Source organism: Drosophila eugracilis, unplaced genomic scaffold (genome assembly GCF_018153835.1).
Source record: "Drosophila eugracilis isolate 14026-0451.02 unplaced genomic scaffold, ASM1815383v1 contig_2088, whole genome shotgun sequence".
Taxonomy (NCBI): Eukaryota; Metazoa; Arthropoda; class Insecta; order Diptera; family Drosophilidae; genus Drosophila; species Drosophila eugracilis.
In genome coordinates, this window is record NW_024572964.1 from 4,857,177 (window position 1) to 4,879,027 (window position 21,851).

At 38.1% G+C, this 21,851-nt stretch overlaps 2 protein-coding genes across 6 annotated transcripts in view; one reads left to right on the forward strand and one right to left on the reverse strand.

Annotated features, from left to right (window-relative positions):
* Positions 1-21,851, forward strand: part of LOC108107794 — a 108,181-nt gene that overhangs the window by 14,185 nt on the left and 72,145 nt on the right. For 3 of the 5 annotated variants that reach the window (XM_017215506.2, XM_017215507.2, XM_017215505.2), the window contains exon 2: positions 1,550-1,584. The exons of 1 other annotated variant lie outside the window; for it this stretch is intronic. The gene's annotated coding sequence lies outside the window, so the exon portion shown is untranslated. Of the gene's footprint in view, positions 1-1,549; positions 1,585-17,050; positions 17,129-21,851 lie in introns of all 5 variants that reach the window. One more of the 5 variants, XM_017215508.2, reaches the window with a different exon arrangement.
* LOC108107798 lies at positions 2,705-5,375 on the reverse strand. Its single transcript, XM_017215513.2, has one exon. It carries the CDS (start codon positions 4,211-4,213, stop codon positions 3,860-3,862), a length of 354 nt encoding a protein of 117 aa, XP_017071002.1. The 5' UTR covers positions 4,214-5,375; the 3' UTR covers positions 2,705-3,859.

Genomic DNA, 21,851 nt, shown 5'->3' on the forward strand with positions numbered 1-21,851 from the left:
CCCTTTCACTGGTCCGCTTCTTTTGCTTTGGCAACTACTACTCCATCCATCTCTCCCTTTTGGTAGCAATAAAAAGTGTTGTTATTTGTACAATGTTGTTTGTTTGTATGAGTGTGTGTGTGTGTGTGTGTGTGGTAGAGTGTGTTTTTTGTTTTGTTTGCTATTATTGTTGCTATTATTACAGTTGTTGTTACATCGGTCGTTGTTTAGTGGCCAACACAGCTGCTGCTGACACGCAGAATTCAATGCAACAAGAAGCAGCAGAAGCAGCAGAAGCCCAAGTGCAAAACAAAAGTAAAAAACAGAAAAAACAAATAAACCAACAGTGGCAGCAAAAATCATTGAGAGAACTCCAAATGGGTAGAATCCAAAGTTTACCATTGTCCCATGGTTGAATGAACATAAAGACAAGGGTTTTCAAGCTTATGGCAGATACGGGGTTAATGATAACATTTGGCAAAGTGTGAAAAGGTTGGTTCTCACAAAAGAGTATAAAAGAAATCAAGATAGAACTTGGAAAAGAAACTGAAAAACTGTCTAAGAATTAAGAAATTGTGAAAAACTATTTTTAAATGTAATTTTCAATCTTTTAATTTCATTAAACAAGCAATTATTTCTGCTAGAAAAACTTAATTTTGCAGGTTTTGTGGATAAAATGTTGCAACGAATTTATTGAACTTTTTTACATCCTTCAAAAGCTCTGCTTGTTTATGGAAATTAATTATTTTCCTTCTCTTATTAATTCTGCGCGGAAAAAACCCCAACATGTTTTCACACATTAAAACGTTCGAACATTAATTGCTTTAAAGCTGCTCTGATGAATAATTCTCAAGGCTTTAAGTGAACTGAACAGATTGCCTCATAATTAGTTGGGAACACAACATTAGAATGTGAATCAAGTTCTGAATTCTAAGCCTCTTAGGGACCTAGCAGGCCATCTTAAATACTTGGGAAAATAATATATTATTATCTAAGCTCTTAGAAATACGAATCAATGATGATAAATTAGAGAAAGTACAGAGAACAGGCAGTAACCCAGTTTGTTGAATAAAATTAAGGTGAACAGCTTACAGCCTTATTATGAGCCAAATCATTAGAATTTCTATTAAATTTAATATTTAATACATTCTATTACCAAAGCCCATTGCGTCAATACACTAGCAGTATGTCAAATTTTATGAGGTGCAAATAGATAAAATTCTGGCAAAGAACAAGCAGCTGAATTAGTTTGCATTTTGTTCGCATTTGTTTTTTGGGGCAACGAGCCCGTTGCAACAATTACTGCAGCGTAAAATGAAAGAAAAGTAAACAAATGCACTTTATCTGCTGGCCAACAGAGTGCAGCAGCATTTGCAGGGAAAATGGGTTATGAAAAACAATTTGAAAAGGTATTAAATTTATGTCAGTCGCCCGCCCCTCGGTTGTTGTAAAATTTTATATCCACGTACTATACATACGCAGAGGGAGCTGCTGGTCGCTGTCAGCGGAATTTCTCATATTGATTTTGCCTTAAATAATAAAAACTCTTTTTCCTCTCCTTGTTTTTTAGCGCTGCAGCGTTTAATGGCCAATGGATAAAGTGAGGTAAGTGAAACAAAAAGTCAGAAGGGAAACGATTTTTAGCATTGCTTATTAAAAATAGCTGGCTTGTGCACAGAAAAAGCTTAAAGTGCCTGGACAGAGACACAGACTCAGTCACGAGGCTTGTTGTAGTATTTTTTAAGAATTGGGACAACAAGGCGCATAAATAACCAACATGCCACAAAAAAAAAAAGAAAAAGTCCGTAAAAAACTAAGCGAAACTCGCCAAGATACTGCACTTAGAATAGTAAACAAGCGAAGGGGACAGGGGTTCGCCACACAGCAAAATATTCATTACTATAAACTAAGTTGTATTTTAACATATTATTTAAAATGTTTATTATTTAAGTTCATATTTATATCATTTATAAATCAATGATATAATGTTTTCGGTCGTGGTCAACCTCTATCATCAGTTTAGTTTCTTAAAACTTACAAAGCTTCAGTTTTGATGTCACGGCTAACAAATTTTTTATTAATTGACCTACAATAATATGTGATTTTTTCTACTAAATATTTTATATCAAATTTATAGCCTTTACGTTACAAAGTTATTGGCAATAATATGCTTTTAAATGTCTTAAAATATTTGGACAGCAACTAATAAAGTTGAGTTATTTCATGATGTTTGATTTTTCTTGCTGTGTTGCAAGTCCAAGGAGTGAGTGTGTGTAAAGGAATTGCAACTAAATACGAGAGCTAAGATGAAACGCAATGCATCCCGCCCCCACCCATCGCATTTCCCCACTCGGGCCACAGTGGGAGCAAAAAGAAAGCGCACATACCGGTTTTCCGCGGCCCAGAGACACTGCCAGCATGCGAGTATAGTACACGGGGACAGGTTTATTTTCCCGTTGGGACTGTGTGACAAATCAAGCGAGAAGCGAGAGCGAAGACAACAACCGCGAGTAGGGAAAAAAGGTTAGGGGGGATAGCAAGAAGACATAGCCTTCGTGCGCGAAAAACGTCAATGGCCAGGAAAATTCTAAGAGGGGTTAGGCGAAGAGGCCGGGGGATTGGAAAACTGTGTGCATGAGGGACGGCGCACAGCTGCGACGCGCTGCGTAATGGCAGCAGGAAATTGAAAAAAGTTGCCGCGCGCTCACCTTTGGGCGGCTGCTGTTGCATTTCCTTGCCTGTTCTTGGCGCTTTTCTTTTCCACGAGGTATTCCGGGGAAAACCGGGGTATACTTTGTAGGCTTACAAGTAGTAGCTATAAAAACTTCTGTAAAGTTAAAAATTGATTTAAAAATAGTTTTAATAACCCTTGTCTTCTACACTCCGCCTTATTTATGGTTCATAGTTTACGATCAAGACTTAAAATTAGCCATATACAAATATGATTTAAAAATTTAATTGCAATGCAAAAATTCATTTTCCTGCTGCCAGCTGTGCATCTAACTAGATAATAAAAATTCTCTTTTATTGCCTTATTTTCACAGTCGTTTCTGACAGCAATACAATTAGCTTCCAATTACTAATTGTTATTAATAAAAAAAATGTTTAGTACTGGGTATCGGCTCGTTGGGTATTTGTTAGTCATTTTGCATTTTTTTCCTGCACTTGACAGTCGTTCCCACCTTAACCGCCTAGGAAAGAGTGTCAAAAGTCAAACACTTTGGCTTGTCTCAGCCCCGATCTTTTGAGTTGTGGGAGTCACACGGAGACACAGTTTTTTTCGGTGATTTATGATACTTTATTTTTGGCTGGTCGAAACTAGCTTAAAGTCCCTGGCCTAGAAAATAGGGAAATCAATTTTGCACACTCTTAAAGCTCACTAATTGCCTAAGTCTTTCAAAAACTAAATAACATAGCTGTTAAAATAGTAAGTTAGTAATTAGTTTCGATAATTTGGTTTATCTATAAGGCTTTTGTTTTTTTTGTTTACCAAAATTGAAACAAGGCTGACTTTTTTGGATTTTTTATTGAGATTAAACTTTGTTTTTAATACTAGACTTAGCTAATAATTCATATGTTGATGTAAGTTAGTATTATCCTTTTTAAATTAAGATTTTAAAAGTATTCTAATGACTGGTAAATACTATATTCTTTATATCACAAAAACTTCCATGAAACTGTTGATTAAATGCTCCTAATTCATGCTTTCCTGGATGCGGATAAGATTATTTAATATTTTTTAAATCATACGGAAAATATAAACCTCAGAGATCTTGATTTTCTTGTTTTTCTATCTATAATAACTCATATTCTTCAAATTACTTAATATGGGGCTCAATTAATTAATTAATTTACGACTTCCGTCTTATGAATGCTAATACTACAGCTTGCCGATTTCCTGGATAAACTTTCGCTTGCGTTTCTGCTGTTTCTCGAGCTGTCGCTGCATATTGCTACGCAATCTATCGCGATACTCCCGATTGCGATCCAAAAAACTCCTCTGCTGGAAACTGGCCTCCGGATCGAACTCCAGGTCAAAGGCCGTTTCCCACTGGCGGAGCTGTTGCAGCTGGATGAGTTCATTCGTCAGCTGCAACTTGGTACTCGCGATTCTCATCAGCTTGCGCTTGGGGCGTCCCAGCTCTCGTAGATGCAAATAGAGGGCATAGCTCACGGATTTCTCCGCCCTCCGGGAGTTGCCACTATAGTAGTAGTTGCTAGAATAGTCTGACATTTTTCTATTTTCTTGGTTGCTATGCAAATTGAAACGTTCTCGTCGCCGGTTTGAAGGCAAATGATGCAATCAGTGCGTTTGCAGTTTGACTTTCAAGGCATTCAGGTAGATCGATTAGGGTTTCCCTGGTTTTCCTGGCTTTTCCAGGTATGCAAAAATCCTGAATTTATTGCTGCATATTGTAACTCAAGAGCTCAATTAGCTGGGCGGATGGGAGGAGGGATATCTCTAGATATATATACCTGACGTTACCTATACCTTTACCTGAAGCTAAGCTCGCAACGCGACTTGAACTGATTACGTTTTCCAGCTCAGTTGTTGCCACCGGTGTCATTGCCTGAGGCTGAGGCTGAATAGAGAGCTCTAGCTGCAGGTTCAATGCAAATGCAAATGTGCTTTGCATGTTGCCGCTAATTGGCAACAGTTGTCGATGCTACTGTTCTTTCGCTGCCACACTCTCGCGATTCCCTTTAGCTTCGATGTACTGGGAGAAAATGCCGGGACCAAGACTATATTTTCTCAGAAAACTTTTTAAATACTGGAAGTTTATAAAGAACTCTATCATTTCATTAAGAAAAACCATAAGAAACCACTTAATTTCCAAAAATAGAATTAATTACGTAAGAAATAAGATTTTGTCTCTTTCCAGGTTTCCTACTTTTAATCCCAAGCCTTCATTAATTATTCACAATTAGTTCTCTGCTTACTAGAGCACATTCTGGCTTTTAGGCATTTCATGTTAGTGTACATTTTCAGTTCTTTTTTTTCGTACGGCTGCGACGTGACCCGCATGATTAATGAACGCCGTTATGCTTTTACGGAGTACGAGTATCGAAGCCCTCGGAGCGGTACGCGTTTAGTGTCCATGTCCATGTCCATAGCCAAATCCATGTGTGTAATGCGAGCGCATGCGTCGCTGCCTCAGAGGTGTTGCATAAGTCGGCGCCATAAAATGAACCGGCATAAAAACAATAAAACACCAGCAAATTAGAAATTACCTTTATGTGCAATACGAGGTAACAGTAGAAGAAGAAGAAAAAAAAATGGTAACAAATTTACACACAATGGGCAGTTAGTCTGTGGTATGGGGCATTGCCTTGTGGCAAATGTGCGTGGCATTACATCAGCGATTTCTTTTGGCCAACTCTGCATCTGCGGCCTCATTAAGCCCGGGTTAAATCGGAACTGTAGTCTCCAAGCCGGGGTTAAATCGGAACTGTATTCGCCGTTGCCATGAACCAGGGCGGAAGCTCAAAAGCTTGTAATGTTGCAGATTTAAATGCGAGTGTGTCTGCCAAGTGATTTCCCTTTAGTTGAGGAAAAACTAGTGCTAATTAACCCACATAGACGAGAGTGTGAAGTGGAAATTGCTCTCCAGCTTGTCCAGTTCTCTTGGACTATGAAAAACTTTTCACTCCAGCTGCATTACAATGTTATCCAAATGACAATACGCAATATATATATATATATATATATCTAAAAAAGTTTTCCGGGTGGCGACAAATTTCCAACTGGCAAAACTCCATGTAACAACACAAAATGTATATGCACAGAAAAATAACTATAACAAAACAAACAAAAAGATGTAAAAGGAATATTTTCCACATCAAAATGCACATAAATAATAAATGGAACCAGCCAAACGACCAGAACAGGAACTCGAAACCTGAAACAAAAGCGAATCGAGATGCCAGAAAACTGAAAACTGAAAAGCAGAGAAAATGTTGGTCAGCAGAAGCTTTTGTTTTTATTTTTTTTTTTTCTGGGACAACATTTAATAATGAAAGCGCTGGCAAAAATTATGAAATTAATTTTCCCAATTTTAATTATGCAACAGTTGCTTCCCAGTTGCTTCTCTGCGTTGCAGCTCCTCGCAATGCAAATTGACTGGCACATGCAGAAAGTTTCTGGAGTGGAGACCCTTTTGTGGCTGCATTGCATTGCATTGGCCAGTAGAGGATTACGCCCACTCCGCCTCCATTCAATTATGGCCAACACACACACACACACATGCAGGCACGCATCCGTGAGATTTCAGTCGGTCGGGTCTGCTGCTCAACTTTGATTAGAGTTAAGCCCTAAATTAGTTGCTGCCGTTGGCCGCGTTGATGGCACGACCTTTAGGCCGCCTTAATGCTTCCTCTTTGGCAGTGAGAATGGGCTGCGCTATGAAGTCATCGCGATGGCAACGGATGTGGAGTGGGCAGCTCAGATTTTACATTGATATATGTATGTACTTAAGCCTAAGCTGGAGAAAATCAGCTAAGATGATTTCATATTGAAGAAGTTCCACTGTAAAAAATATTCTCTGCCTAAACTCTAGCAACCAAAGTCTTAACATTTAAGAAAGATTCTTAAAGTATCCATCTGTCAGATGTGGTTAATCTAGCTGAAGTAAACATGGAACACAGATTGGGATGTCGTTAGGGCCGCTAAGAAATTCACACACTCACACACACCCACAACTACACAATCCAAGTGTTAATCGTTCCGATTCCGGACTCATCTGTCCGCTGGACAAGGCCGAGAACAAGAGCAACAATGGCCGGAAGAGCTAGAGCGGGACTTCCGAAACTTAGTTGATGCCAACTTATTAGCGAACACCGTTTAATGGGTCCAATTAATGTCAACCAAGTTGGCGTCGGGTTCGCCAGTGATTTCTGGGAGATTTTCTGTGGGCGCCTTTGGGCCAAGAGTGAAATTCAGTCGAAACGAAAGTTTCGCTGGCCATTGATTGGCTCGCTTCGCTGCACGCGAACAAAAACGCCAAAGTCCGCATCGAAAAACTTTTTCGGATTGAACATTTGTAGAAATGCATAAAAATTAATTAACAAGAAGCTGCCATACCAAAGCGGCTTTTTTGTTTTTGGCTAAAAAGAAAAAAAATTATTATTAGCCATTGGCTGAATGCGATGAAGCTGGTGGAAAAATTAAAGCAAAAGCATAAGAATTTTTAATTGGCTTTTCTGCTTCATCTTCTTCTTGGCCATTGTTGCTATTATTATTCTTGTTGTATTTGTTGTGTTTCCTACTCAATGCCGTCGTCATCGTCGACTTCTCGCACATTTAAGCCTAATTAACTTTCTACTTAGAGCTCAGTTTTCATCTTCTTGCTGGTGAGGAGAGTGGATTTACACTAGGGGAAACTAGAGGTGACTAGAAGGGTATATGGGAAACTATATATATACATTTTATTACCACTTTATAAGCATTTTTTGGTGTTGATTGACTCAATATAAATATCTCTAAGATAACTAAGGTATTTTTTTTAAATTTAAAAACATTTTTACGCCTATCATAGCACTATTTTTGAGATTATTCTTAGTGTAGGGCTTCATCTTGTGAATTCACTCCATTCCTTGGCTTTGGTTCTCCGTGCATTTTGCATTGTTGGCTTTTTGTTTTAGCCCCTTTCCAGCCGTTGTACCTTATTGTGCTGGCCGCCTTTTGGTGCTTTAGCTGCTTTTTCTACTTTTGCACTGCGTCAACTTCTAATTTCATTTGAAGCCTCCGCTGTTGGCTTTGATGATGCCAGGGCCAAGCGCAGAACTAGCTGCTGCTGCTGTTGCTACTACTGCCGCTGTTCAAACGTGGCTAACAAGGTGAAAAGTAGGTGAATGTTAAGCAGCAATGCCCAACAATGTTGGGAAAAACAAAAGAAAAATGGCAACAACACCAACAATGACAAAGAGTAAACAACATTTAGCGAAAGAGTAGAGTGGAGTGAAAAAGAAAGAAAAAAAAAAACAACAAGACGACAGACAAACAACAAAGGCAGAAGACAAAACGTGCCAAAAAAGGGTTAGAGCCAAAAACAAAAGACAAACAAACAAACATATTAACGTAAAATGTTGTTGGCCCGCCGATGTTGCTGTTGCGCTGCTGATGGCACCGATAAGTTGCCGCTTCACCAACTCAGTCTGGGATCTGGAATATATAGTATCTCCGGAATTTTCATCTTCCCCCAGTCCCCTAACCGGAAGTGCACATTAAGTGTTTTTAATTTCCAGTTTCGCACAACTTGAGAACTGTTTGCAAAAGAAAAGCGAAAGGCGCGGGCGTGAATAGAAAGTGTTGCTGTCTTGGCCTCGCACAAATCATTTTAGCCCATTCTTAAAGCTGTCAAAAGGGAAACTTGTGAGTCGCTGACAAAAGGGCACTTAAGAAAAATTATGACTGGGAATGTTTTATATTGCGAAATGTTAAAAAAATATTCCAAAATATTTAAGTATGTATTCCTATCATAAATTATATTTATATTAGTTAAATCTACATCCAAGAAGGTAAAAGCGTTTTTCTATAACATTTTCCGAAATATTTTCCCCGTACGCCAGTGTAAAATGCTTTTAAAATCGCTTTTTCAGATGTTTATCAATAATTCATACAACAGCCAAGGACTGAATGTGAGCATGAATGTTGCTGGCTGTAATGAAAAGCGTTTTGACCTTGAAAGATGATGCCTAGGAAGATAATCCAGTGCTGAAATCGCGTGCAGTTATGATGCACTTAATTTGAAGATGCAGAGATACCAACAAAGTCGCACCATTTTCCACTTTTCCTGAAAGTAAAATAGATTTCAAGAGAGATTGCAACAAAATGAAGAAAAACTACCATTTTTAAAGCCAACATGTGTGAGAGTTCACGGGCTGTGTGTTAACCCTTTACATTTTTTTTTGGCTTATTGTATTTCAGTTTGCCAGCGTTGGGCTTGCATTTTATTTCTTTTATTTTATTTTTTTTTGGCAACGGGGTTAAGCAAAAAGCTTTACAAAACATTTTCGTGTGAAAAATTTGATTAAACCTTGGCGCTTGCAGAACTCAATTCGTTTTTACATAATGATCGGATTTAACGTAAAATTTAATTACTATTTTTGCCTGCCCTGCCGCTGACTTTGACATTAATCATTTTTGCAGTATGCTGACTGGCCGTGAAGTGTTAGCCAGCTGATGAGCCACTAACGGACATGGACAAACAGATTTAAAAACAATTTACTAAGCAAATGTGCATCTAACTGCATTTGCCGAACGCCACTTGAATTATTCATGATGAGCCTGCAGGCATTGTGCGATTTAAAGTGCACTGGAAAATATTAGGTTCTCTAGATTTTCTTTCTTTTATGGATCAAAAAGATATTCATGCTCTGACTTTTAGGTAATATTAATTTGAATTTTTACATATATTTTTATAGTTCCTTATGCAGTCGGTTTGGTAACCATAAATATCAAAATGAAACCATGAAAAGCTCACATTTTTACTATCAGTAAAAGGGGGTTTTAAAAAATGGAGCTGACAAAAGGAAGCAAAGGAAAATCTTTTAAAATAAAATCGATGGGAAAAATCCGTATTTCGCAGTATGAAATATTATTTAAAATATATGTTAAATTCTGAAAAATATAAAAATTAAACTTTATTAAGCCTTCAAAATCTAATTAAACGTCAAAGGATAAAACTTAACTAGCTTACAGTTTTTTCCTGTGTTAAATTAAGTGCAGCTCTATAGCGCTTTTTCCAATTTGAACGATTCAGTGAAAATGTCACATAGATTACGTGACTTTGATGCGATTGACATAGTGGCGAGATTTATGCGTGTCCCCCCTGTCAGGTGGGCGTGGTCAGTTGGGCTTGGTTTTTTGGCCCTCACGAACGTGTGTTGCCTGAAATTACAGCGGACCTAGAAAGAAAGAAGAAAAAAAAAGCAGGGAACAGCGCCCACAACTAATTTGAATGCCGCGGCGAGTGAGTGTGTGTGCCTCGCCAGTTAGTTTGCAGCGACAGTGGAGGAAAAAGTGAATGAGTGAAAGATCACGACCAAAAAGTTGGCAGCGAAGGCGGCACATGAAAGTTTACGACGTCGCATCAACAAAATGGGCAAAAATTGTTGGACACACTATGTTGCTATCTTTCGTTTGTTTTTTTTTATTTCTTATTTTTGTTTACTAACGTCGAAACTTAATGGGCAGAAGAAAAGCGAAACTTGAGAAAAAAGTGAAAACCTTAAGTGGGCGCGGGCTGGCTAGAATTCTTTAATCGCCGGTGAAATGTGGAAAGAGTGGGTTTAAGTGGTAGAATCTGTGGATTTAATGGTTGGTTATGGTTGCCTTAAGGCATTAGAAGGGTTTTGGGTAATACCTAATGGAAATTGTTTTGTTTTTTTATTACTTTCTTTCAAGTGGTTTTATGCCAAGAAAAAAGTAAGTAACTCTTAAAGTAAGTACAGAAAATAAACTAGAAGGCATGTGCAATCCTTAGAGGTGCAGACTAGTAAGTTTTAATACCCATATCTGGTTACCCCTTGTGTTAACTGATATACGAACTCCACATCTGTGGTTAATCCCTAGCTAAAGCTTTTAAAAAAACATATATTTTTTTGTATCTTTGGCTTGTCCAACTGTTTAATATAGTATCCCGCAAGTTCTTGTACTTTTTTCTTCCCTTTAAGCATTTCAAAGACTTCCATTTCCGCAGCGAACAGGTGTAAAGGTCTTTACCTTTTCTTACCCCCCTCCACTTCCTCCGAAAGGTTCTTCCGCTGACTTTACAAACGGTATTTGTATTCCATTACTGCGGGGTTTGTTTTTCCTATTCAATTTGTCGCCGGCATTTGACTAATTTCCTTTCAGAGTAATTCAAAGAATTGCAAATGTCGAGCATACGCAGTGGTGTACAGCACTCCTCCTGGCCAAATATTTTAATATGCAGCGTTTTGTTGAACCATTTGCAACATTCTTGTAGCTGCCACCCACTCGTTCGCTCACTGACTCATTCATTCATTTATTCGTTGCACTCGTGCAACTTTCATTCATTCAAAATGCTGCTAGGAAAAAATCGTAAATAAAAAGCGCAAAGGCTGAAAAATAAAGCACTCGACGTGCACACATAGATATACTCCTTCCTCTGCCGCCCACTCAGACAGATCCAGACCCAGACTCAGATATATAAATATACATAACTGTAGCCATAGATACAGATACAGATACAGCTACAGACATTCTTTAGCCAGCAGCAGAAGGGAGAAGCATTTTTCTGCACAATTTATGTCTTTTAATGAAAATGCTAAAAAGAAAGAAAAAAATTGTATGTATATGCAGGCAGGGTGGAAATAAAAAATGTTAAATCAAAAAGAAAAGCAAGAAAAATGGCGCTCAACACGCTAATAACTTTTCAAAAGGAAATGTGCAACATACAGCCTTACATATATATAGTATATAGCAGAGCAGAGGGCCATAAGTTACAGCAAGTGTTGGCCTTTTTTGTAAGGGGCCCCCCTCTTACCAAATTAGTCTGCAATTTGTAAAAACATTATGTCGGCGGAAGAGGGAAAATGTAAGAGGGTTGGGGTAGGGGTTAAAGCGGACTACCTTGCTTTTAGGCATTTGCGGCTTTAAACTCTGGCCCAGACATTGGTCAGCCAATTTGCCTTTTTGCCTTGGCTAATTATATATCATTGGCGGCGCACACATGCTGGGCCTGGTCACCATTAGTCAAAAGGGAAAAAGATATAAAGCCAGCCACTAAATAAAAACCAGAAAAACAAAAACAAAAAAAAAAAAACAGGCCACCAATTAGCCCTGTTACTGCAATCACCGAAAGCTCGGTTCACATCAAATTAATTTGAGCTACCCAAATACCCCGATTCCAAGTACCTGCATACATATTATATTGCCATTATTAGTTTTACGACTTGGTCTAAAACATTTCACGGCTTAGACCGAAACAAAAGCAAATCCATTAACGAAATTGAAAAGAATGGAGCTTGGAGTTAAGGCCGAAGCTGAAGATGGAATAAAAGTATCTGGACAAAAGCCGATAATGCCTTGGCCAAAACGGTATCTTCACTTGGCCAGCTTTTTGGCGTCATTGTCCCAGCACTTTGCTTGATGTCTGCCATTTCCTTTGAGCTCTCTAAACTGAACTTAGTGGCTTTTTGCTTAAATTCACATTGAATTAATTCAATTGCTGGAAAGAGCGGAAAGTCGAGCAGCTTGAACAGCCTTTAACTACAGATGTTTAAAAAATTAATTATGGTAAATTTGTAACGGACTAATCTAGGGTTTCGACTTTCTACTCGAATTATATGTTTTTTTTCGGTGGGAAATGCAAAACCATCTTCCATTGTATTCTTTGGGTAGTTAAGGAAAAGACAGCATGACTTTACTCAAATTAGAGCTTGTTAACTTGTAGTTTACTTTGACAAAAGTATGACTTTTTATAAATATTATATTAAAGATTTTACATTAAGTCTTGCATTATTTCCTTATATAATACCCGCTTTATTTTCTTTTTATAAGTTTTTTAATCTCTACAATGAATAAAACCTGCGTTTATGTATTTATTTTAGTCTCAGAGCTTAGGTAAGCTTTGTGTTGTTTATCTGTAACACAATATCAGCCTCTCTCTTATTATTTCCCCATTTTTTCCCCGTTTGAGTCACAATCTTTGCTCCGATATTTAACTACTACTTACGTGAGCGATCGAACATTTTATTTGCCAAACTGTAAACAAAAAACCCAGCAAAGGTCAGCAAAAAACAAGAAAAACCGTCGATACAAAAAAGTTTGCCAAAGTAATTGAAAAGCTGAACAAGCAAACTTAAAAAGCGGAAGCCACTTGCAAGCCAACTGAACAATAGGGTGAAAAATAAAAAACCGAATCTAAAAAACAGCTCATTTTTCAAGTATTTCATTATCTTGACAATAATACAAAAAAACAAAAGTGCCAGCTCACTGAACCAAGTCAAAATCTGAGGCGAAACGATCTATATTTGTCCACGGTACTTCGGCCACATAACACCTCTCGTCTAATTGCCCCTGGGGTCAGCAGACCAGACATACTACAAACTACATATAGAGAGAAGGTAATGCCCACGATAACCAACAAGTCAACGAGGCAACAGCGCCATCATCATCATCATCTTTTTATAGCCTAACAAACATCTCTTGACACAATCGATTGGGTCGAGTCACAATTAACGACTGACATTGATATTTGGTTGATGTGATTTTGTATGCATTTCCAGCCTTTTGGCTATGCTCATAATTGTGTATTTGTTGCGGTCTCTGGACAGTTATTATTTAAGCTTAGTTCATAGTGGTCTCTCTGATAATAAAGACAAATACCAAACGCAACTCGATTCAAGTTTAGTTCGCTTTCAGCCTTGACTCTTGAGCCGCTTGACTTGGCTTTTGTTGTTATGTTATTGATTTCAAGCCGTAAGAAGAAAAAAATGAGCAACAATGGGAAATAATTGATCACGTTCATGGTCCAATTTGGCAGGAGTTCAGTGGGTTTGCCATCAGGGCGGGGGTTTTTCATCTGCTCAGGGTTGCATTCTGCGGGTAAATAGGTTTTGAGCCTTCGCCCGTTTTTAACAGATGCCAAGAACTTTGACAGCAGCTTTTCCTTGGCTGGATTGCAGAGGGAAAAACTGGTTTTAAGTTTTAAAATTAAATTTCCTTAGATAAATTCATTGAGCATCTTGAATCTATGTTCGTTTCCTCATTATACTTAAAGACAAAAAAGATTTATTTACAAATAAAAATTGAAACTCAAAACCTTTTGAGTAATCATTTAAGCTGCGTATTTATATCTTAAACTTAAGGCCATAGGAATGCCATAAATGCCACCTGAAATTATTTATAAACTGTGTTCCTGAAGTGAGCAGCCAGAACTTAAAACCAATTATTGCTGTTATTAAAATCAGCTTGCGGTTGGACAATTTCTTTGTTTCCCCAACCATTTTAAAAGCGACTGCAACGAGTTGACGGAAGTTTCGTTTTGTGGCAGTTGCTGGCTGTTGACCAACTTTTTTTCTCCCGGTGGGTTATTATTTGTTTCGTTTTTGTGTTTGCCTCGGCAATTAAGAACGCTCTAAAGGAGCAACCCGAGCTGGGCCAGCTGTCTGTCTCCTTTGGTTATTGTGGCAGCTCCGCTCCGGCAGCCTCATCAATGTCGGAAACTTCATCATAGCCCCGGGGCGTTGTGTGAGATGTGAGGGGGTGCAACTTTATATTATATATATATATATTATATATTTCTTCTCGGTGTTCTCGGCTTCTGCATATGCTTCATAAACTTGCCATCTTGCATTGGCCTATAAACCGAAAGTAACACGCTCACACCGATACTCAACACAAAAATACATATATGTAAAGGCAGACATTTAAGACGAGTTCCCTGGTAACCCGTACCCTCTTCCATTTTCAGATAGTCCCCTTTCTCCCCCTCCCGAGTTGCCCGTTTTCTACCACTTTTTAGCAGGCGTTGACTGGAAGCCACAAGAAAAAAATATTTGACCTACATCAAGTTTTCAAGTTGCTTGTTTGTGTTTCGTCGTCTTCTTCTCGTCTTTCTTTTTTTAGTCAGAGAGGCTTCTTCATCGCCATCATCATCTTCATTATTAACATCGTAATGATCATCGTCAGTAACATCATCTTGTTGCCACGCTTTATTTCTGCCTTTACCGGCTTTTGCCTTGTTGTTGCTCTTTTCAAACCACAATATTTGCGCATATTTGGTCAACTGCATTTTCTTTCTTCTCTCTCTTTCTAGTTTTTTTTTTATCCCCATCTCTGTCTATCCGCCTAAGCCTTGATTGTTTTCAATTTTGTACGGCATTTTCATTAATTTTTCAACATCTTGTGTATGTCAGTGTGTCGACTACGACTCTACGTTATGCCTTCCTCCACTCCGCCCACGCATAAAATATTGAAAGACATTCTGCAGGCTTTGGCGCTGACCAGCCAAAGAAATATCCACAGCATCCACAACAGAAGCATCATCATCAACGTGGGCAAAGTCACTTGGAAAAAATATTTTACATTAAATATCTGATTTTTATATGGCGTTTTAAAATGCAAACAAATGTTTTTGTTACAACTTGAAAGGTGCATGGAAAGAAAAGTTGATTAGATTTTTGGAAGCAACTAAAAGATTAATATTATTATTATTATATTGCTAATCAGGCATTAATTTTGTTTATCCTGAATGCTATACTGGGACTAACATAATTATTAAAATACCATTTAAGCCTTTTTGTGCTCCCATTTTTCCCAGTGGAAAACCCACTGTGTAGTGGTCTTTTTCTATAGCTCACTCAAACTTTGGCCAAGTCTGCTATTCAGTCACGCACTCCCCCTTCTCCTACCCCGCCCACATGCTCACATCTCTCTCCCTGATTCATAAAAAATTTGAATTTATTTCGGGGCTAACATTTTTCTCGTTGTTGATGCTGTTGTTGTTGTTGTTGTCTCTGTTTTGGTTTCGCTTTTATAGAAAAATTTACATATTGGGCCGAGGGCTGCAATGGCTGTAAAAAAATTGCAATGCTTGCCAGGGCATGGCCAACTGTTTTTCCAATGAATTCTGTTACGAAGAAATGCTTACAACTTGAATGTGAATTTAGCTTAATGGAGGATAATTTTAGCGTTTTGTTCACAGTTACAGTTCGGCGTTAGGTGGGGCTTCCGCTTTTAAAGTGGCCCTGCGGCTTTTACTAAGGTGGTAAGTACAGCTGAGGATATAAAAGAGGATAAGTGCTTGTAGGAAATATATAGTTAAGGTGGCATCATTAGAGGATATAATAGCTTAATTTAAGCTGAATTTTACTTTTTAAAAGATGCCATTTAAAACTCCCAAGTTAATATTTCTTAAATGATAAGTTTTCCTTAAGTTATCTTTGCATTTCTTTCTTTTGTAGATTCAAATATTTCCCCTTGTACTATTTCCTTGTCCATGACTGTTCCTCTGTGTTTTATAACCGCCGGATTAAACGTGCAACACTGCCAAATTTAAACGAGGCCTGCAGGGGGCGCCTTTGGCTTGAGGTTCAGTTTCGGTTTCGACCGCAGTTTCCATTTCCACTTGGCTTGGCACTGGTCATAGATCGCTGCTGGGCGTGGGTGTATGGGCAGTCCGGGGGAAGTGGGAATGGGAATGCGCTCCACTGCACGGATCCAAACACAAACGGTCTCGGATGCAAATCACTTGCGAAAGGCGAGGAGAGACTGGGTGCCTTGCCTCATGCAAATGAGCGCAAAATTAAATAATTAAACCAACGCCGGTCCAGTCGGCCATTCAGACGGATGGACAGACGGCCAGATAGACAATCATGACTCGGAGTTGGAGTCGCAGCCTGCGAGCTGCAACTGTTGGACAAAAAACCCGAAACTGGCACAGCAACTTTTTCTTTGAGCCAGAGTCCGAGACGGACTTGCAGCGTTTCTTTCGCATGTGGAGCGTTAATGAATTGCCATAGCGGAGAGTTGCACTGGGAGAAAATGGGAGTTACACGATATTTAGGTGAAAAATAAATAAGAACTTTTGTTAGGAATTTCATTGCTACAGAAGCATTATCAACCTCATATTGGTTTTTATATAAGAAATGAAATAAGAATCTAATCATAGTTTATTTTCGATATAAAGAAATTTTTCCCTGTACCCAGACAGAGTCTGATTCCGAGATCTGCCGCCGCATTAGGGTGTCGCGAACCGGATGGGAATGGTTTGGAATCGCGGCAACTCGACTTGGCAATTAAAAGCGGCCAATTGTCGCCTAAGTTGGCCAATGTCCACAATGCGGGCCGAGAAAAGTCTGGTCGGCGGCGATTGCAAATCATTAATATATTAACATTTAATGCTGACTGCACTCGGTGCCGAGTGGAGTGTCCCACTTGGGTGTCATTGAACCGGATTGATCCGAAATCGCTCATACGCCCAGTGAGTCACACACTCTGCATTTGCCACCCCGAAAAAATAAACGAAACTCTTGCTGATTTTTCGCATATCAGTGCTAAAAAGTTAAGTTAACTCAAACAATTTCTCTCTTTTTTTCGTTTCAGGTTAGTAGGACAGAAACAGAACGAGAAAAAATAAAAATAAGTACAACTTTGACTCGGGGCGTCTTAGGTTCACTCCAGGTAATTGTTTATAATTGGAATTATACAGCGATTTGCTGTGAAATTCGAGTTCAGTTTCAGTTCGTTCGAGTTCGAGTTAAAGCGACAGGCAAATTGCTAGAACAGGAATACGGCAAACAACACAACAATTCTGTGCCACTTTTTATGGCAAAGCCAAAGAAAAAGTGCCGGAAATAATTGTCTTAAGTAGTTTGAACTTTTCGCATAGTAAAAAACGAGCGAAGAAAAGAAAAGACTGAGTTAGCCTCACAGCTAACAGCTAAATGAATCGCTTTCAATGTTCTACAAGTCGAGCAACTAATTTTGATGTCAGAGACATCAGTTAGCGGATTTCGAGGTCATCAAAATTATTTACAGCGAATTAAATATGTTTCTAAACCTAAAGTACCCGTACTTTCTCTTGATAAATAACCAAAAAATAACCAAATCTTACAGATTTATGAGAAATCTCGATCACTTGCGAAACATTATCATAATTAGAAATGAAAGTAAAATGGTGGCAACTGTGCGTGGGGCCATGACCAGGCATAAATTAAAAAATATTCACTTCACATCTTGGATTGGCCATGATGGGGCAAAAAAGTTCAGAGTCAGGCAAACAAAAATGTTTAAAATATAAATAAACAAATCAAATCACAGTGGGGGAGGGGAGAAAAAACTGTAAGAGCTTTTTTTGTGTGTGGCACTTTGAGAGCGTTCTTGAAATTTCAATTCGGTGAATAGTCAATTTTGCACAGTAGCCAGTAGACAGTATACACAAAGATATCGTAGATATATGTTCATATATGTAAATATACTCGGACGTACGTTCAAAGTCATAATCGATGACTCCCCAAAGTGCGGACCAACTTCGACTCAAACTCACTTTCTAAAAATGAGTTCAGTTCAATAACAATTTTTGCGCTTGACAGATGAAAATATTCGGTTTGATAAATGATTCCGAGGCGCGGCACTCGTACTCGCATATGAAAAATCATATTTATATATACCAGTATTTGTATATATGTTGAAATTACTATTTTTTGATATATTTTACAGCACGGCCTGGGACTGGGCTCTTTCAAAATTGATTGCCCACAATTAAAAGTTAAATATTGAAAATTAAAAAGCGAATGCCAAGCGCTACAAAAAAAAAAGCTCTCTGGTAAAATTTATGATATACCTTCGCATACGTCATTTTTTTTAATAGCTCTTTATTTTATTTGTAGCAATTATTAATGCAAACACAAAACCCATAAAAAAGGGAATATTTACAGGCATTTCGTATATAGAAAGCGACAGTTTCGTTTGTTGTCCTCTGAATCTTACGGTCTTTACGTTCCATGCATAAATCATGGCCTGCTCTTTTTTTTTAACACCCTATTATAATTACATTTTAATTTATGCAAATATGTGTATATGAAAAATTAGCAGTAGCCGATTGTTTATGTTTATTTTTTACATTCACATATTTGCTTTAACTAATGACAGCGTTTCAGTTTGCACAGCAAAAACGAATCCCAAAAAGTTGCCTCGTTTAGTTTGTTAAACGGCGAGTTGAGAGAGCTTAAAAAATTACATCTCAAACAATGGAAAATAAGTTTCAAAATTAATGGCAAATATGGGCAGGGATAAAGCCCGATGTGAGTTCAAGAGCAAAGGCATTAATAGGTTTTTGATAATAATAAAAAATGCTAAATGTGGGAATTTTAGTAATAAATGTTGTGAAAATATAAATAACAATATTATAATCTTAATGTGAATACGAAATAATAAAAGCTTTGTTTTTCAGATTTTTTTTTTCAAATTTTCATATAACAAATTGTTAGCTTTCGTTTTTCCTTGGTTCTTCTACTAAAGACCATAAATAAAATACCACACTTTCCCGTCATCGCACGTGGAAATGAAATCGTAAGAAGCTTCTTATTCGCTTTTCACGCAGCCGAATATTTGCGAAGGGCCTTCAGCCACTCGAGCCGAGAATTATTCCACTCAAGAGGCTGTCAGATTGTCGGCAACCAGAAAACAGCCAAAAAAACACACACCAACAGCCAATTGTTAAATTTCAATTTGAGGCTTCTTCCTGTTACATGTCAAATTGCGAAAGGAAAAACTTTTGGCCAACATTTGACTGCCAAGCTGCTACTACTGCTGCTGCTGCTGCTGCTGCTGCTGCTTCTGCTGAACGACCTTGTGTGTTCTCTGGGAAACAGATAAAGATACAGAGACATGAAAAGCGAAAACCTCAGTCGTTTATCTTGTGTTTATCGAGTGGGAGCATCGGAGCTTTAAATATTTTTTCGTTTTCACTTCCGTTTGAGATCGACATCAGAGCCAAAGTTCAATATCTTAAATGACAGAAGCAAAAAATAAAGACAAACACCTGCAGCTGAGCTTGAATTACAATTTAAGTATCATATTTCATAATCGAACAACGGTTCTGTTGCTGTATCCGTTGGCCTGTCTCAACCTATAAACATATCTGTTATTTTTCGCGCACAATTAACGACGATTTTCAATAGCAACCACAGGAATATTGGAGCGGAGTTGATTGAAGGAAATACGGATAGAGGTGGCCGCGTGAGATTGAGTAAAATATTATAATCAGGACCAAAAATTGGGTTTTAGTAGGTTTTTTAGGAAATGTTAAATAATATTTAAAATTGTAGTAAAACATAAAAATATTTAAAAAGTAGATTTTATTCAAAGTAGATATAAAAAGTATAAAAAGTCCAACAAAAATCTTCAATAAATAACCAAATTCACCCACATCCAACATCGATATTCTCTGTGGTGACCTGTCAATTTGGATTTGCGTCCGAGCTCCGCCTTTCTGCCCCTCTGTTAATTGTCGTTAATGATGCAATTATGGCCTGCCAGATGGCAACAATAAGATCAATGAAATGCCAAACGAATTTGCTTAATAGAGCGCAAGAAAAATATAACCCAAAAAAATGGACCAAGACAGCCCAGCCACTCGACTTGTCAATCAAAATTTGATCAATGGGTCCAGCGAAGCGGGTTTTTCGATTTGCATCTATATATACATATATACTATATAGTGGGCGGATATGAGTCTTTGGGACAAGGCTATTTGACGCCTCTAATTGAGTTTTGTAATGCAAATCACTTTCGGTTTTTTCCGTTTCACCGTTGAAATAGATAGTCGAGCTGAGACCTCGATCGTGTGCGTATGCGTCAGCATGACAGAGGAAACTCAATCAATCTGGATTGTAGAGGCGGGAAATAGGGTTAATATAATGATACATCTTAATGAATACGGATTAAGATTACTCATCGGGGGGCGGGACAGTAAACGGATATTAACTATCAGGCCTGCAGCTGGAGGTCAATTTTTAATGATCTAAATTACATATTTTTAAGACTATTAGTTGGTTTTATGGTTTTTATTCAGGGAAAAAAGGAAAGTAACATAGAAGTGCCTTTAACTTTAAGCACCCTTTCTGAAAACTTGATATATGCACCACATAAGCTTAATCTGAGACTAAATTCCGAAAAAATTCGGTTCGAACCAGTTCTGAGTCATCGAAGCAACCGGCTTTTGGCAAATATTTTTATGGCTAGGCTGCACGCGTCGCTCGATTTAATTGCCGCCGACTAAAAAATGCAAAAATTAAAATTTTTTAATTTACATTACTCCCCCTCCCTCTCCTACTACCATTCCCCTTCAACGCCACTTCATCCCCTCGATTTTTCCGTTGACTTTGTTGTTTTCGCTTTCAGCTTTGTCTCGCTTAATGTGCTGTTTTTTTTTTTTGTTGTTTTTTAAGATTTATTTAAATGCATTAAACTTTAGAGGTCAACTTCCTTTCACCAACGGCGCTGATGACGATGTGTTGGCGGATCGAACACGAGACGAGATAACGGCCTCAGAGATTCGGTTTCAGTTTCAGTCTCGACTCCCTTTTCAGGTCTGAGACGAACAAAAAATCCGCAAATAAACAACGTAAATATTCGCAAAAATCAGCCGCAAAATGTGACATATGACAAGTTGCTGGCTATATATTTCAATGCCATTTTGTCCGTTGAGCCTTTTTCAGTTTATATATATAAATTTATACTTTACAGATCTTTGTAATTTTCCATATGACCTGAAAACAAAAATATTGAATGTGTAAGAAAATAAAATGCTCATCTGCAAGTTCATTTAAATTGAAATCCTTTGCACCAGCACAAACTCACAGATATATATATATATATATATATATAAATGTTTGTATATTTACATTGTCGTTGTCAATTTTATGAAAAGAAAGTGAACAAGGAAGCATGTCAAAAAGTAACTGCATAAAAGTTCCTTGTAAATTTAATAAACTTTTATGGATGTGTGCGAGTGTGTCTGTGTGCAAGGAGCAGCTGCCGTTAATGCGTGTGAGGCGTCCGTGTTGCCCTAACCAATACTGTTGCTCTGGCAAGGATACCAAGGATACCATACCATCCTGGCATCGAGTGATTGCTCCATGGGGTGCACTTTGGCTGCTCCTCGCGTCTTGTCAACCATGAAAAAAGGACCAAAAAAGGAGCCAAGCGGAAAAAAAAACGAAACACAAAAAAAGTAAAAATGGAAAGGGGGTTGGGAAAACCTACACACACACACACACACACTCACACACAAAATAAACTTTTATTGTATCCGCATTTCAGTGTCACACGACAACGGCGACGACATTTTGCCTTTCTTTTCTTTCTTCCCATTGTGCGAACGTATCTTTCTCTTTTGCTC